General features: G+C 51.2%; 1 protein-coding gene across 5 annotated transcripts in view; it reads right to left on the bottom strand.

Annotated features, from left to right (window-relative positions):
* Positions 1-5,846: 5,846 nt before the first annotated feature.
* Positions 5,847-16,487, bottom strand: part of RPS6KA1 (ribosomal protein S6 kinase A1) — a gene marked incomplete at its 5' end in the record, with an annotated part of 36,509 nt that continues 25,868 nt past the window's right edge. For all 5 annotated transcript variants that reach the window (XM_082612566.1, XM_082612568.1, XM_082612569.1 and 2 more), the window contains 6 exons: positions 5,847-6,791; positions 7,130-7,267; positions 8,137-8,254; positions 8,536-8,612; positions 8,856-9,017; positions 16,183-16,341. In XM_082612566.1, the coding sequence (XP_082468692.1) occupies positions 6,669-6,791; positions 7,130-7,267; positions 8,137-8,254; positions 8,536-8,612; positions 8,856-9,017; positions 16,183-16,341 (777 nt within the window). In that variant the 3' untranslated portion in view covers positions 5,847-6,668. The remainder of the gene's footprint in view (positions 6,792-7,129; positions 7,268-8,136; positions 8,255-8,535; positions 8,613-8,855; positions 9,018-16,182; positions 16,342-16,487) is intronic.

The following is a 16,487-nucleotide window of genomic DNA, read 5'->3' as shown; positions in this document are numbered from 1 at the left end:
GAACCCGTGTCCCCTGCATCGTCAGGCGGACTCTCAACCACTGCGCCACCAGGGAAGCCCTAACTGTGAGATTTTATGAGTCACTGTAAGGTGAAATTTAGCCCATCCAGCAAGGTGGCTTAGTATGAGCTTTGGGGCCAAATTAGACCTGGGCTCAAAACCTGGCTCAGCCACCTCCTTCACTGCTGGAGACCTGTGGGCAAGCTTCCTCTCTTAGCTTCAGTTTCCTTGTTATAAGATGGAAATGATCATACCTACCTCATGAGATTGCTTTGAGTATTACGGGTGATGTATATATTGTGCCCCGTAAAAAGCAGGAACTCAATCATGCTTACTATCATAGCCATTAAATGAATGGCCAAATCAAGGATCAAATCCATGTGTTAACAAAAGTACCAAATGTTTGGATGCATAACATTTGGGGGAAATCAGATTTTTCTCTGAGGGTGCCTGTCTCAGAAATAATCATGAAAAACACAAAACGTAAGCGGGTGAAAAGCAGGAAACAACTAGAGACTTCAATGCCTGTGCCAACAACTGAGAATTGGTGTCTCTGACTCAGACAGGGTGTGTAAAATCATCTAAACAGTCCCTGACTGGGAACAGGAATATTCTCTAAGACCTTGACAAGTCCCATTAGTTCTCTGCATGTGCAGCCCAGGCGATGGGGAACACACTACCTTCTGAGACTGTCCATAGGAAACTCCTCAAATTCCTAAGGTGTTTTCTGCTGTTTGCCAGCTGGTAAATGTAACTTTCTAACAACTACATCTTCTAATTGAGACCAGACCCCAATATTATAGGAACCTTTATGACCACATGGCTGGCTGAGGGGGAAAGTGATAACCAGACAGGTCTGTGGAACATGTGAGTAGATCTTGGGCATCTTGGAAGCAGAGAGGTGGGACATCACCCTGTTAAGAGTGAGTTTCAGGGACTTCCCTGGTAGTCCGTCCAGTGGGTAAGACTCCGTGCTCCCAATGCAGGGGGCCCAGATTTGATCCTTGGTCGGGGAACTATATCCTGCATGCATGCACAACTGAGTCTGCATGCCACAACTAAAGATCCCGCATGCTGCAACTAAGACCTGGCACAGCCAAAATAAATAGATTAAATAAACTAAAAAAAAAAAAAAGTGTGAGTTTCAGAACCACACAAACCTTGATTTGAGTTCTGCTCTGCCACTTAGCTGTGTCCTTGGGCAAATCACTTAACCTCTTAGCCTCAACTTTCTCATGTGTGGAATGGAATTAATCATATCTCTGCAATTCCTGGTGATCCAGTGGTTAGGACTCTGCTCTTCCACTGAAGGGGGCACGGGTTCGATCCCTGGTCGGGGAACTAAGATCCTGCAAGCCACACGGTGAGCCAAAAAAAAAGCATATCTCCTTCACATGAGGATCAAATGAAATAAAGTCTGCAAAACACCTGGCATCCAGCGTCTCCACATAGTATTTGTTTAATAGACTGGAACGGGGACTTCCTGGTGGCACAGTGGTTAAGAATCCACCTGCCAATGCAGGGGACACGGATTCGAGCCCTGGTCCGGGAAGATTCCACATGCCGCGGAGCAACTAAGCCCGTGCGCCACAATTACTGAGCCTGTGCTCTAGAGCCCGCGAGGCACAACTACTGAGCCCGTGTGCCACAACTACTGAAGCCTGCACACCTAGAGCCCATGCCCTGCAACAAGAAGAGCCACCGCAATGAGAAGCCTGTGCACCTCAATGAAGAGCCACCCCCGCTCCCCACAACTAGAAAAAGCCCACACGCAGCAATGAAGACCCAACGCAGCCAAAAATTAATTAATTTAAAAATATATATATTAAAAAAAATAGACTGGAGCAGATATTTCATGGGAAGGGGCATCCTACAGGGTGGGAGCTCAGGCATTCTTATTCGAGTGTTAAAGGGAAAAGTGACTCTGGAACTTGGGGACATCTGGACTGACAATTTGTTTCCCCAAGCCGGGTAATTTCTATTAGTGGGTTTTGCCCAAAGAGTCAGCGCTCAGGAAAGTTGCTGGCTGAGATGTTGGTGGCTTGGAACTGTGTTTCTGGAGTCCACTGAGTTCCTGGGGGGCCGTCCTGACCTTATGAAAGTTAGAACAAGCTTAACTGTACAAGCCACACTTTTTACCTTCCAAAACATGTTCAGACTCACTTGCTCATTTGATCTTCAGGTTATGCTGTGACATGAGCACAGATTATGATCCTCATTTAGCAAGTGAGAAAACTGAGGCTCAGATAAGGGAAGTAATATTTGAGTTTTGGGGTTTAGCTGCTGAGAAAGCAGTTGTGGACTCCCACTCTACCCATCACCATTTCCTAGTTCTTGAATCTTCCCTCTGGTGCCTGGGGCAAGACACTGCTTGGTGTCTCAGAGCATCAGCTTCCTTTCCTCCTCCCTAGATGCCTTTCCAAGCTCCTGCAACTCTGTGGGTGAAGTTTCTATACTTCCTCCAGCCCTACCAAGTCCACTGTTCCTGCATTCTTTCTTGCTCACCCATTCAACAAACACTAGCTGAGGACCAATATATTGTGTGCCAGGCCTGGTGCTAGGTGCTTGGGATACAGAAATGAACAAAACACAGCCCATACCTTCGAGTTCATAGACTGGGTAGGGAGAAAACACATCATCAGCTAATTCCAAAGCTGTGTGATATACAAAGAGATATACAAAGAGAGCGTCTTTTTTTTTTTTTTTTTTTGCAATACGCGGGCCTCTCACCGTTGTAGCCTCTCCCGTCGCGGAGCACAGGCTCCGGAAGCACAGGCCCAGCGGCCATAGCTCATGGGCCCAGCCGCTCCGCGGCATGCGGGATCTTCCCGGACCGGGGCACGAACCCTTGTCCCCTGCATCGGCAGGCAGACTCCCAACCACTGTGCCACCAGGGAACCCCAAGAGAGTGTCTTTGATATACAAAGCTGTGTGATATACAAAGAGAGCGTCTGGGGATCCCAAAGGAGGACTGCCAAACCCTGTCTGGGATGTCCTTGTTGGCTTCCTGGAGGTGTCATTTGAATTTTCCTAAAGGATGAGTAGAAGTTAGCCAGGCAGCATCCAGAGGAGGCAGGAACGTGTTCAGGTCTGGTGAGCAGTATGGGGATAAGTTATGAGAGCTGATGCTGGAGCTCAGCAGGGACCAGATCACACAGGACACTGGCTGTCAGGCTAGGATGTCTGGGCTCTCTCTGTGGGCAGAGAGGAGCCACTCCAGGACAGATGCTGGGTCAGATTTGTGATTATATTGGAGTCTGCTGCGGACACAAAAGACTGAAGGGGGGACTTCCCTGGTGGCGCAGTGATTAAGCATCCACCTGCCAATGCAGGGGACATGGGTTCAATCCCTGGTCCAGGAAGATCCCACATGCCGCGGAGCAACTAAGCCCATGCGCCACAACTACTGAGCCTGTGCACCTAGAGCCCATGCTCTGCAACAAGAGAAGCCACCGCAATGAGAAGCCCGCGCACTGCAACGAAGAGTAGCCCCTGCTCGCCGCAACTAGAGAAAGCCCACGCGCAGCAACCCAACGCAGCCAAAGGGAATTAGTAGCCTGTGGCAAAGGACAAAAAAATGCGGTAAACAATGGAGAGGATGGGATGGATCCCAAAAATATTTAGGGAACGATATTGATGGGACCAGGAGGAAGACTGGATGTAGGAAGTGGGGGAAGGGGGGGAAGGGGTCAGGGATGATGCTCAGGATTCCAGCTGCGATGATGGGGTCCAGGGTGGACAACCTAGGGTGGTGGGTGGGACAGGAAGTGTTGGTTTCACTGCACAGAGAAGTGCAGGAACACACGCAGGTCAGGGACTCAGTACTGTGTCAGTGGTGTTCACCAGAGCTCCAGGGCAGCCTTCCCTGCTCCTGTGGCGAGGCCGCTAGCTCAGAACCTGCAAGCCGAGGCCAGCTCAGAAACTGAGCTGCTAGCGTCACAGTCTCCTTCCATCCTAACAGGACGTACCTCTCGGGCACTTACATTCTGATCTATAAAGTGAGGAGGTTGAGAAATAACAGAAGCAAAAGACCCTGGTTCATAAAGCTTTGAATCTGGCCAGACTGGCAGGTCCCCACTCACTGACTGTTATCTCACAGTTTCTTTTGCTGGTTCTCCCTCCTCCAGGTCACCTCTAAATGCTGGTATGTGCTGGGGCTCAATCAGTCTCCTCCTCTGCTCTCAGCCCCTACAATAGCGCTTCTCAAACTTTAACGTACGCACAAATCACATGCAGATCTCATTAAAATGTAGATTCTGACTGAGCAGGTCTGGGGATGGGCCTGAGATTCCACTCTTCTAACAAGCTCCCAGGTGATGCAGATGCTGCTGGTCCATGGACCACACTTTGAAAGTCCAGCTTCCTGGCTCTACAAACTTTCTCCAAACTAATGACTCCCAAATTTATACTTCCAATCCAGACCTCTCTCCAGAACTCCGACTTCTAATTACAACTCTTGGTTGACAACTCCATTTGGATATTTTAAATCATCTCCCAGAGTTCTCAAACCTGCTCCTCTCCAACTTCTCCTTCAGTACTCAACTGCTCAAGTCAAAAACCTACAGGAGGGCTTCCCTGGTGGCGCAGTGGTTGAGAGTCCCCTGCTGATGCAGGGGACGCGGGTTCGTGCCCCGGTCCGGGAGGATCCCACATGCCACGGAGCGGCTGGGCCCGTGAGCCATGGCCGCTGAGCCTGCGTGTCCGGAGCCTGTGCTCCGCAACGGGAGAGGCCACAACGCTGAAAGGCCCGCGTACCGCAAAAAAAACAAACCTACAAGATATCTGTGCGTCTCCTTTTTCTCTTAGCCTCTACATCCAAACTGACAGCAAGCAAGTGCGGTCTACTTTACCTCCAAAGCATATCCGGACCCTGTCTACTCCCTCCCCATCTCCACTCCCACCACCCTAGTCCAGGCGACCTCCTCTCGTGTGAGCTACTGCAGAAGCCACTGACCTGGCCGCCCTGCTTCTTGCCTGCCCTCTCCTCGCATCATTTCTCTACACATTAGTTAGAGTGGTCTTTTTAAAATATAAATCAAATCATGTCACTCTCCTGCTTAATTAAATTCTTTTAGGAGCTAGCATCTCATCTAGAATTAAATCCTAACTCCTTACTCTGGCCTACAAAGCCCAGCATGCCTGGCCCTGGCCCTGACACCACAGCCTTGTCAGCTTCTCTCCAGTCCCTGAGCATGGCCAGCCTGTTTCCTCCTTGGAGCCTTTGTCCCGACTCTGCCCTCTGCTTCCTGGTCCTGGCTGGGCCCTTCTCATCATTCAGATCTCAGCTTGTGGGTCACCTCCCCTGAGAGGCCTTCCCTGATCACCCCATCTCTCACCCCAATTTAACTCTGCATGTCTCATCAGTAGCTGACCTTTGTTTACTTGTCTGTTTCCCCACTGGAAGTAAGACCCAGGAAAACAATGACCTTGTTTTCTACTTGGTTCACCAGCATCTGGAACAGGGAACTCAGAAAAAAAATTATTGTGTTAGGAAATGTCATTCCCCCTCTGAGCCTCAGTTTCCCCATCTATTAAACAGGGATAATAATATAATAGCATCTTCCTCACAGGGTTGTTAAGACTAAATGAGAAATACATGTAAGGCCCAGGCACGGTGCCTGGCAGGTCACTAGTGGCTAGTAATCCCATTACTATGATCAATACCATATTGGAATCCCTGACAGGAATGTGTGGGCAGAGCCAGCGGGACTCCCACACGCTCCGCAACTGAGCTCCAAGCAGCTGGGCTAATTGGCCCTGGCCCACTACTTGTCACTGCCAAAGTCCTCAACACCCAATAGCAGAGGGGGGGCAAATCCAGGGATGACAAGTGGAGACAAGCGAGCTTCAACTCAACTGTAAGTTTATTAGAAAGGCCGTGGACAGATGAACCCTGAGTTACCAGCTGAGGAAGAAATGAAAAAAGCCCCTGCCCCTCTTGGCCTGCCCCACAGGCCTCCTGTGAACTCTGTCCTGTGGCAGACTCCAACAGAAGTCAGCCAAAAAGTGCTTTCCAGATGCTCCTTCAGGGGCTGCCCAACCTGACTGCAGAGGACCCAGTGGTACGGCCAATGTGGATGCTGGTGTCTGGAGCTGGGAGCCACGGGGCCTTGGTCCTCTCCTCTAGTAGAAAGTGGTTCCAGAACCCCCAACAGAACAGAACAGAAAAGGAGCCGATGGGGATAGAGCAAGTTCTGCTAAACAGCCAAGGGCTCTGGAAGGTGACACCGGACTGCCTTGGAGGTGGGTGCAGATGGCTACAGATGGCCAATTGTAGGGGTCCCCCCCAGGGGGACCCTAAAGCTGCTCTAAGGAGTCTCAGCTACAGACAGCCCTAGTGTGACTCAGTGCCCCTCCTGGGGCTGCACTGGCTACTTCTGCTCCCAGAAAGGCAAATGGATCTTGTAAAAATCCATGGTGGTTGGTGCCATTTTTTCCTTAAAAAAAGACAAGAGTTTGTACAGTGAATCGATTTCAACCAGCAGAGCCTGAGCCGAGAAGAGTGCGTCCTAGGGGAGGAGAAGGCACTTCTCACGCCCTCCCCGGGGTGATCTGGGCCCCCTCGGGGCTCCGCTCCCTCTGGCCCTGTGACTCAGGCCCGCTCCCTCTGGGAAGTACACTGCCTCCGTCGAGCTAGCACTGCCCTGCAGCCCGGATGCTCTGGCACCTCACAGGGTGGTGGATGGCAGCTTCCTCACCCGCCGCTGGGCCAGGATAGACGACTCGATGGGCTTCAGCTGAGGGGTGGGCTTGGAGCTGTTGAGCGCAGAGTATGTAGCTGCCATGGCTCCCTGGGAGAGGAGGTGGGAGTCAGTTCCCGAGGGTCGGAGGCGCATGTGCTCCAGGGCCAGGCCAGCCCCTCCCAGTGTTCCACAGCCCCCACAGGCCCCTGTTAATCCCGCCTTGGTGGTTCTTCATGGTCATCAGTCCTGCCTCATCCATCAGACTGGAGGCTTCAGAGCTTAGGGGCTGGGCCCCCTAGAGGACCAGGGGGGGCATGAGTGCACTATAGACACCCCTGCATGTCAGACTGGGGCTCCCTGGGAAGAGACACACATGGCATCTCCTGGCTCTGCCGCCCCAAGTCCCTGCCCATGGAACCTTGGCCTGGCAGCCTGGGTGGCTGTACCTTCACAATCTGCAGGTCCTGGTGGGATAGCTGGCTCTGGGGGAGCTTGTCTTTCTGGGTGATCCACGGGTGCTGCAGGACCTGCTTAGCTGTGAGGCGCTGGTGCGGGTCCACATGCAGCATCTTGGATACCAGGTCCTGGGGGAACAGCAGGAAGGGGTTGGTGGGAAGGGCTAGCAGGGGCGCAACACAGCTGCGCCTGTAAGGCAGCCATCTCCTGCCATCTCCTGCCTGGACCCTTGCAGTGGCCCCTTCGATCCACTCCCCACACCACTCCACGGCCTCCCCGAGCACATGCCCTTCTTCAGGACTTCTTCCTGGAAGGCCGTTTCCTTTCTCTTTCACTTTCTAGAAGCCATGCAGGAAGGTGGGAAGAACCTAAGGCTGGGGTTGGGCAGGTTCAAAACCTGACTCCCCTGCTCATCAACTGCATCTCCTGGGCAAGTTACTTTAATTCTCTGAGCCTCAGTTTCGCCTCTGAGAAACGGGATAACAAAAATACCTGACTCATAAGGTTAATGCAAGGTGGCACTGTTCATTAAGGGCTCAACCTCTGTCTGACACCGAGGTTCCCATGACTGGAACCCATTGCTAACAGTGAAAGCTCAAACGTCCCCTCCTCTGAGAAGGCCTCTCTGCCCGGTGGCCCGGGGCTCTGCTCATGTCTCCACTGCCTGTACCCCTGACCAGGAGGACCTGCCTCTCCGCACCTGGCATCTCTGTTCCTTGTGTGCAAGCCTGTCTCTCACCTCACACTAAGTTTCTCCACGGCAGGGGCTGTGATGATGCAGCCCTCTGTTCCCCTAGAGGGCCCAGAACACGGGAAGGGCCAGTAAATGATCACCAAGTTGTTTCCAAACAAGGTGTTGGGGGGCAGTCTGCCTGGGAATCTTCCACTTGGAGAAATGAGGCTACAGGTCACCTGTTCGTGAAATGCTGAAAAGCCCTGGGATGGGGCCTTGCCTCCCCACCCCTAAATGAGCAGGGTCCAGGCCTTACAGACTCACCTTGGCTGTGTCTGAAACCGTGTTCCAATTTCCCCCGCTGAGGGTGAACTTCCCACTGCCGATCCGGGTCAGGATTTCCTCTGGGGTGTCACTGGGTCCATTGGCAAATGGAGTGTATCTGGGGAAAAGTCCACCCAGTCTGGGTATAGCCTCTGGCCTCCATCCTGGGGCCAGGGGTGGGGAGGGGTGGGGGACTGTGTCTCCCCCTTCAGACGGGGTGCTCCCAAGGGTGGCACTTCCTCCTCAAGGTGGAGCTCCCACAGGCAGGGCCATGTCCCTGTCTTCAGGCCTTCCTGAGGCAGGGCTGAGTCTCTCCCATCAGACAAGCACCACCCCAGCTACACCAGGGCTGGAGGAAGGGGCGGGGGGCCGAGGCGGGCAGGCCAGTGGGGAACTCACCCCGCCAGCATGGTGTACAGCAGGATGCCCAGGCTCCAGATGTCGCAGCCCTCATCATAGCCCTGGCGCTTCAGTACCTGGCAGGAAGGCAGGCAGGGGAGGGTGGTCAGTCTGAGGGGCAGTGGCGAGTGGCCCCATATGCTTGCCTGCTCCTCCCCGAAGGGCAGGACAAGGGTCCCAGGCCTGGGCTGATCCTCCCTTGGTACCTGGGCCAAGGCCACAGAGACGGGTTCTGGACGGCGTGGGGCCTCTGGAAGGGACACAAGGCTCCCCGTGCCAGGTCCCCTCGCTCTTGCAGCTGAGGAGGCCAGGCCACTCACCTCAGGCGCCACGAAGTTGGCGGTGTAGCAAGGTGTCATGAGGAGGCCGTTCTCAGCCCGCAGCTGCTTGGCAAAGCCAAAGTCGCAGATGCGCAGGCACTCAGGGTTCCCAGACTCGTCCACATACAGGATGTTGCTGGGCTTGAGGTCCCTGTGCACAACCTGGGGGCAGAGGGCCCGGGTCAGTTCTCCATGTGGGCAGGCTGCCGGTGGCCCAGGTCAACTGCCAGGGATGGGAGAGGTAGAAGATGGGCCCGGTGGGGGGCAGAATCTGAGAGGGGAAGGGGCTACACAGGGGCCTTAGTGCTGCTGGTATTGCCGACTTGAAACTTCTAGGTCAGTGTCTGTGAGGCAGCTCTAACTTCACTGTCCACACGGAACTCCTCAAATCTGCCGTCACAACCTTACCGAATGGCAACTCCATCCTTCCCATTGCTTGGGTTGAAATCTTAAGAGCCATTCTCAATTCCCCTTTTTTTCTCGTATTCCTCAATCAATCCCTTAGCAAACTTTGCTGGCTCTACCATTAAAATACATCCAGAGCCCAAGCACTTCTCAGCCCCTCTCCTGGCAGCACGCTGATCCCAGCCACGATCATCCCTCCCTTGGGTTACGGCAACGACCTCCTAACTGGTCTTCCTGCTTCTGACCTCACCCCCTACAGCCTGTTCTAAACAGAGCAGCCAGAGCGATCCTATTAAATGTAAGCCAGATCATGTCCTCTCCAAGGGTTCCGCTCTCAAGAGGAAAAGTCTTTACGATGGCCTGATGGCCCCACCTCATCTCTCCCCTGCCCCCTACCCACATCCCTTGTGCTCTCTGGTCCTCTAGCACTCTCCTCCTTGCTCAGTTGGCTTTGGCCACATCAGCCTCTTTGCTCTTCCTTCAACATGCCAAGCACACTCCTGCCTCAAGGCCTTTGCACTTGCTTTCCCTCTTTCTGGAATACTCTTCCCTTAAGCATCTGCCTGGCTCATTCTCAGTTACTTCAGGTTTCAGCTCAAATGTCACCTTATCAGTGAGGCCTTCCCTAGACCATTCCATATAAAATAGCAATCACGGACCAGTACTCCTTAGTCTCCTCATCCTGCTTTATCTTTTTTTTTTTTTTCGGTACGCGGGCCTCTCACTGTTGTGGCCTCTCCCGATGCGGAGCACAGGCTCTGGACGTGCAGGCTCAGCGGCCATGGCTCATGGGCCCAGCTGCTCCGCGGCATGTGGGATCTTCCTGGACCGGGGCACGAACCTGTGTCCCCTGCATTGGCAGGCGGACTCTCAACCACTGCGCCACCAGGGAAGCCCACCCTGCTTTATCTTTATCCATAGCATTTACCACCATTGGATATTTACTTAATTGTCTTCTGAACCCACCCACTGGAATGTAAGCTCCACGGGTGTTTTGCTCACTGCTGCATCCCAGCATTTAGAATAGTTCCCAGCACAAAGTAGGTATTCAATAAATAACTGCTGAATGAATGGATGAATGACACTTAACTAGTGAGGCCTTAAGCAAATGACTTTCCTCTGGCCCCATTTACTCATCTGTAACCTGAGGGGGCTGAACCACTCCACTTACTTGTCATCCACCCCCTCTCCCTTGGCATGGTTCTATTCATAGTCATTCCTCTAACTATCGCCTAATTATCGACAACTCTCAGATCTCTGACACTAACCCAGAGCTTTCCTGAGTCCACGCTCATATAGCTGCTTACCAGATGGCAACCACTGAATGTCCCATAGACCTTCAAACCCAATACATCCCAGACTAAACTCATTCTCACCCTCCTTCTCCTCCTCCCATGAGCTCCTGGTACTTCCTTGAGCACGGTCAAAGACCTTCAATGGCTCTCTACGACCTGCAAGATAAAGCCTGAAGTCCCCATCCTGGTGTGGAAGGCTCAGCTGTCCGTTCCAGCCTTTGTCCACCACATCCCTCAAGCACCCTGAGCTCAGGCCAGTGGGGGTTCCTTCAGCCATAAATAGCCGTATCTCTCTGTGGAACACTGGCTCACCCCCAGCACCCAGCACAGGGACTCGCACAGAGCAAGTGCTACGTGAACGCTGTGCAATGAATGAATGAATGACACCTCTGAAACACACAGAGACCTTGCAGGTTAGATCAGCTGAGTCTCGCAGGTTAGTTGGCTTTATGAGATGGTCCTTGCATATTCCCCGTAGAGCCAGGCCAACAGGCTCAAGGGGCAGCTGCTGCGCACTCCAGCTGACAGTCATCATACAGCAACTCGGGCCCAGGTTTCAAAAGCAGCCAAATTACCAAACAAGAAAACACCCGCACTGTGGAGGCCAAATGCAGCCACTGAGTCAACAGGCTGTGGCTCTGGCAGAGTTGTGATTTCAGTCAGGAGGCAGATGGGCCAGAGTGTGAATCCTGGCTTTACCAGCAGTAGCTGTGTGATCTTGATGTGTCACTCAACCTCTTTAGTCCTTGGTTTTCTCACCTGTAAAATGGGGCTGATAAGAGTGCTTGGCCCCCCAGGGTTACAGGAAGGAGCATATGAGTTATGTACCAGAAATATTTAGCACAGGGCTTGGAAAATGGCAGCTGCCGTCACAGTAACACCAGCACTCCCTGGGGTTGAACCCCCCATCGTGCTGGACATTAAGATACAGTGAGTGCTTGTAAGGAGCCCTTAGGGCTTCCCTGGTGGCGCAGTGGTTAAGAATCCACCTGCCAATGCAGGGGACACGGGTTCGAGCCCTGATCCTGGAAGATCCCACATGCCGCGGAGCAACTAAGCCCGTGCGCCACAACTACTGAGCCTGCGCTCTAGAGCCCGCGAGCCACAACTACTGAAGCCCACGCACCTAGAGCCTGTGCTCTGCAACAAGAGAAGCCACCACAATGAGAAGCCTGCGCCCCGCAACAAACAGTATCCCCCGCTCACTGCAACTAGAGAAAGCCTGCATGCAGCAGCGAAGACCCAATGCGGCCAAAAATTAAATAAATGAATAAATGTATTAAAAAAAAAAAAAAAAAAGAAGCCCTGAAAAATTAGACGACAAGAAGGGTAGGAAAATGAAGGGACAGATGCTGTCCAAAGCAGCATCCGATCACACACAAGTCAGGGGCACAGACTCTGGGGCCAGTTTAGCGATGAGGCTTTTACTTAAGCTCCCAGAACCTCAGCTCCCTCACTTATAAAATGGGCAGAATAATACTAATACCCTCTTCATAGGTTCGTTGGAACAGTTAAATGAGTTGATGTGCAAAGTGCTTAGGATCTGTCTGGCCTGTGGAAAGTGCTATGTGGAGCAGCGGCATCTCTGTCATCACCAGCACCATCGGAGGATGTGCATTAGGGCGCCTGTGACCAGCCACACACACACAAAAGGGTGAAGTTCTTCTACATAAATCATCTGGCTAAACAGAGAAGTCAAAGTGTGAAGCCCTGCTGAGTTCTCAGACAAGCTGTCCCCGGCATGCTGGGGCCCTTACAGAAACGATATGAGGGAAGCAAGAGACCTGAAAGGGCCCACGTATTAAACAAAGAACTCTTGCAAAATAGATGAAAAAGGCAGACAACCCAATTTCTTCAAACGGACAAAAGACCTGAACAGACATTCCATAAAAGAGGCTGTCCAAATGGCAATAAACCCACGAAGAGGTGCTCAACTTCATCAGTCATCAGGAAAATGTAAATTAAAACCACTATGAGATACCATTCCTCATCTCCTAGAATGGCTGTGATTAAAAAGATGGAAAATACCAAGTGCTGGAGAGTACCAGAACTCTCACACGCTTCTGGGAGGAGTGTAAGTAGGTAAAACAACTTTGAAAAACTGGCAACATCTACTAAAGATGAATATACACTGCACTATGACCCAGCAATTCCACCGTTAGGTTTACACCCAGCGTTAAAATAGGCAAGTGTTCACGAAAGACAAGTGTTAAGAATGTCACGGTGGCATTATTTGTCACAGTCAGAAAACTGGTAACAACTCCATGTCCATTAATGGTAGAAAGGACAGTTAAACTGTGGTCTATTCATACAGTAGAAACCACACGGCAACGAGAAGGAGTGAACTGCAGTCACACGACATCGCAGATGAATCTCAGAGAGTGCTGAGTGGCAGAAGTGAGATATGAAAGAGTACGTTTATATAAAATTAGAAGTTCACGGGCTTCCCTGGTGGCGCAGTGGTTGAGGGTCCGCCTGCCGATGCAGGGGACACGGGTTCGTGCCCCGGTCCGGGAGGATCCCACGTGCCGCGGAGCGGCTGGGCCTGTGCGTCCGGAGCCTGTGCTCCGCAATGGGAGAGGCCACGACAGTGAGAGGCCCACATACCGCAAAAAAAAAAAAAAAAAAAATTAGAAGTTCACTGAGAATGGTTATCCTTGGGGAGGGTGCAGGGACTGGAAGGGGCTCAAGGGGGTTGGGGGGAACTGGAAATCCTTCAGTTCTTGATCTGGGTGCTTGGTTACATGGGTGTATTCACTTTTTTAAGATTTATTGAATTATACATGATGATTTGTTTATGTGATATTTCAATAGAAAGGTAACATTAAAACAAACGGGAGGTCCCAGTGGACCCTGCTCCTGGTCAGCCCCTTCCCATTCCTCGGCTGTCATGAGATTCCCAGCTTCTAGACCACAGATGCTGCCAAAGTATAATCAGCCCCGAGAATCTCCCTCCAAATACCTCCAAGAGAGCTTCCCATTTCCTCATCATCTACCCCTGGTATTTGGAAAGGGCCAGAAACTTTAGAAGCCCATAGATTCCAAAATCCCACAGATTTTCTTTGGGCAAGAAACAATATTCTCCCATGACACCGCACCGAGCAGCTGTCTGTACTGGAGCTCACCAGCCCTCACGGAGGGTCTCACTACTTTTGGAGGCAGCTCCCACTCTATAAAGCCCTTCCCTGCTCTGAGTTGAGGGGGCCCACTGGGAACGCACTGCTTCAGCTCTGTCTTCTAAACCTTCTTTGGGTAACATTGGCTAGTACTCACGTGAGAACAAAACAGGAAAAGGAAGCACATTTATTGTCTGACCTGACATGTTTCCATATCAGTTTGTTTGCACTGGCCATTTCAAAAACCTAAACCACTTCAAACACGACCATTAACAGTACATGTGGTAAACAAACTGAAGCTCTGGTTATGAGGTAAAGATCTTTTTCACAAAACTTTTACTTTATTTTTACAAACCCTAATGGACTGATTCAGGCCAAGGTCCTGAAAGGCTGAAACCATTGCATGAAGGGTTGGTGAGGACCTTTATGATACACCTCAGGCCCATCCACTGCCCGCCACCCATTCACGCATCCCCAGACTGTGACCACCGACACGACTGATGACTAACGGGGGCAACGAGATGTTGGCTCAGGGACATGATGCTTTGTGAAGTACACTGTGCCTCCCATGGAGTGTTATTGACTCCTTGATCCCAAAAAGAAGTTGAAGCTAAACCTAATTAAGACTTTGGAGCACCTTGCAGTTTACAGGAAGTATAGGCAATAGAGAAACAATTAAAATGATGCCATGAGGAAGCAAACAGACACATTCAGAATGTGGGACAGGGAATTCCCTGGTGGTCCAGTAGTTAGGACTCCATGCTCTCACTGTCAAGGGCCCAGTTTCGATCCCTTGTCAGGAAACTGAGATCCCGCATGCCATGCAGCACAGCCAAAAATAAAAACCAAAAAAGATTTGGTGAATCTTGGGACTTCCCTTGCAGTCCAGTGGTTAAGACTCCGCGCTTCCACTGCAGGGGGCGCAGGTTCAATCCCTGGTCAGGGAACTAAGATCCCCCATGCCCTGTGGCTCGGCCAAAAAAAACCCAAAAAAGATTTGGTGAATCTTAAAGGGAAATGTTTTTCCTTGTACTGTTCTCTTCTTTTTTTAAAAACTTTTTATTTCATATTGGCGTAAAGTTGATTAACAATGTGTTAGCTTCAGGTGTTCAGCAAAGTGATTCAGTTATACATATACATGTATCTATTCTTTTTCAAATTCTTTTCCCATTTAGGTTTTTACATTATATTGAGCAGAGTTCCCTGTGCTATACAGTAGGTCCTTGTTGGGTATCCATTTTCAATATAGTGGTGTGTCCATCCCTTGTACTATTCTTTTAACTTTTATATAGGTTTGAACTTTTTCCTCAATAAAAAGTGGGGAAAAATACTCCAGCAACAACAAAAAAGAAAGTAAGAAATTGAAAGAGGGAGAAGGAGGGAGAAGGAGAGGGAAGGAAGAAAAGAGGGAGGGAGTGGGGTAAAAATCTTGACAATTCTTGAATCTGGTTACGGGGGGTTCATTATTCTCTTCTTGTACTTCTTGTATATGTTTGGAATTTTTCATACTAAAAAGTTAATGTTAAAAAAAAAAAAAGGCATAGCAATGATCTGGTCCTATTTCCCCGTAATGTTTCTGTGGCCTTTTCCAGGGGCCTGCACTGGACCATGGTGCTTCCCCGGCACAGCACCTCACTTCATGCCTCATCCAACCTGTGAAGGGGCAGCTCTTACTGTCATGAGTTTGCAGATGAGGAAATGGCTCAGAGAGGTGGGAGGCTTTCCCAACCTAACACGCAGAACTGGACACAGCCAGTCTCATTCCAGAGCCTGCGTCCTTAACCCCCATACTGCCTGACCAGAAGCACCCTAAAACATCATCTCGTCCAGAGAGAAACTCACGCCGACTCTGTTTTCAGCTTTGATACCCTATAAGGACTTTTTCTAGCTCCACCTTGTGCAATGATAAGGACAAGTCCTACGGTTCGGACACACACTCTTCTGTAGCACCTGCTGTGTTTCCAGCAGCGTTTCCTCTTGCATCCACTTCCTCTGTCCTAATAGCCGAACCCATGGCCGGCTTCACCACCCTGAAGGCTTGCAGCTTCCACAGTGATCCTGCTCGTTCCTAACTTAGAGCCTCACTCCCCATCTGTAGCCCTCCACCCAAATTCCTCAGTCAGACATTCTGGCTCCATTCTTCCTGGACTGTGTGACCTTGGGCAAGTGAGCTCACATCTCTGAGCCTCAGCCTTCTTACCTGGAAAGTGAGGCCAATAACAGCACCTACTTAACAGGGTTGTTGTGAAAATCAACTGAGATAATGTAAGGAAAGAAGTCAACATGACGCCTGCCTAGGTCCTGAATAAATGTTCCTTTTCACAGTTTGGCCTCATCTCTCCCTCCCTCCCTTCCTTATGTCCATCCACTCGCTCCCTCACCCATCCCAAGTCTCCCCTCTGTCTGGCTGGTTGAAGACTGCCTGGGCCAGTCACAGTTCATACACTCTGTTTATGGTATGACCCTTGGCTGCCCCCCACGCCCACTTGGTGCCCCCTACCCAAGACTTACCCCCTGGGAGTGCAGATACTCTACGGTCTTGCCGATGGTGTGCAGGACGAAGCTGGCCTCACGTTCCGAGAAGAATTTCTGCCGTAGGATCTTATCCAGCAGCTCCCCTCCCCGCATCAGCTCTGTCACCAGGTACACGTGTTTGCCATCATCGTACACCTGCCAGAGACCTCACCATCAGGTCCCTCCCCTTGATGCCACCAGCTCACCAGGACAGGAAGGAAGGAATGACATGAGGCTTGGGCGTGTGTTCTGCTCTGTGCTTCAGTCACCCTGGCAGGGCCTTCACCTATCTGGGCCCCTGG

This window comes from Mesoplodon mirus (assembly GCF_964341445.2).
Source record: "Mesoplodon mirus genome assembly, chromosome: 3".
Lineage (NCBI taxonomy): Eukaryota > Metazoa > Chordata > Mammalia > Artiodactyla > Ziphiidae > Mesoplodon > Mesoplodon mirus.
Note: the sequence above shows the minus strand (reverse complement) of the source record. Positions and strands in the feature narration are given on the sequence as shown.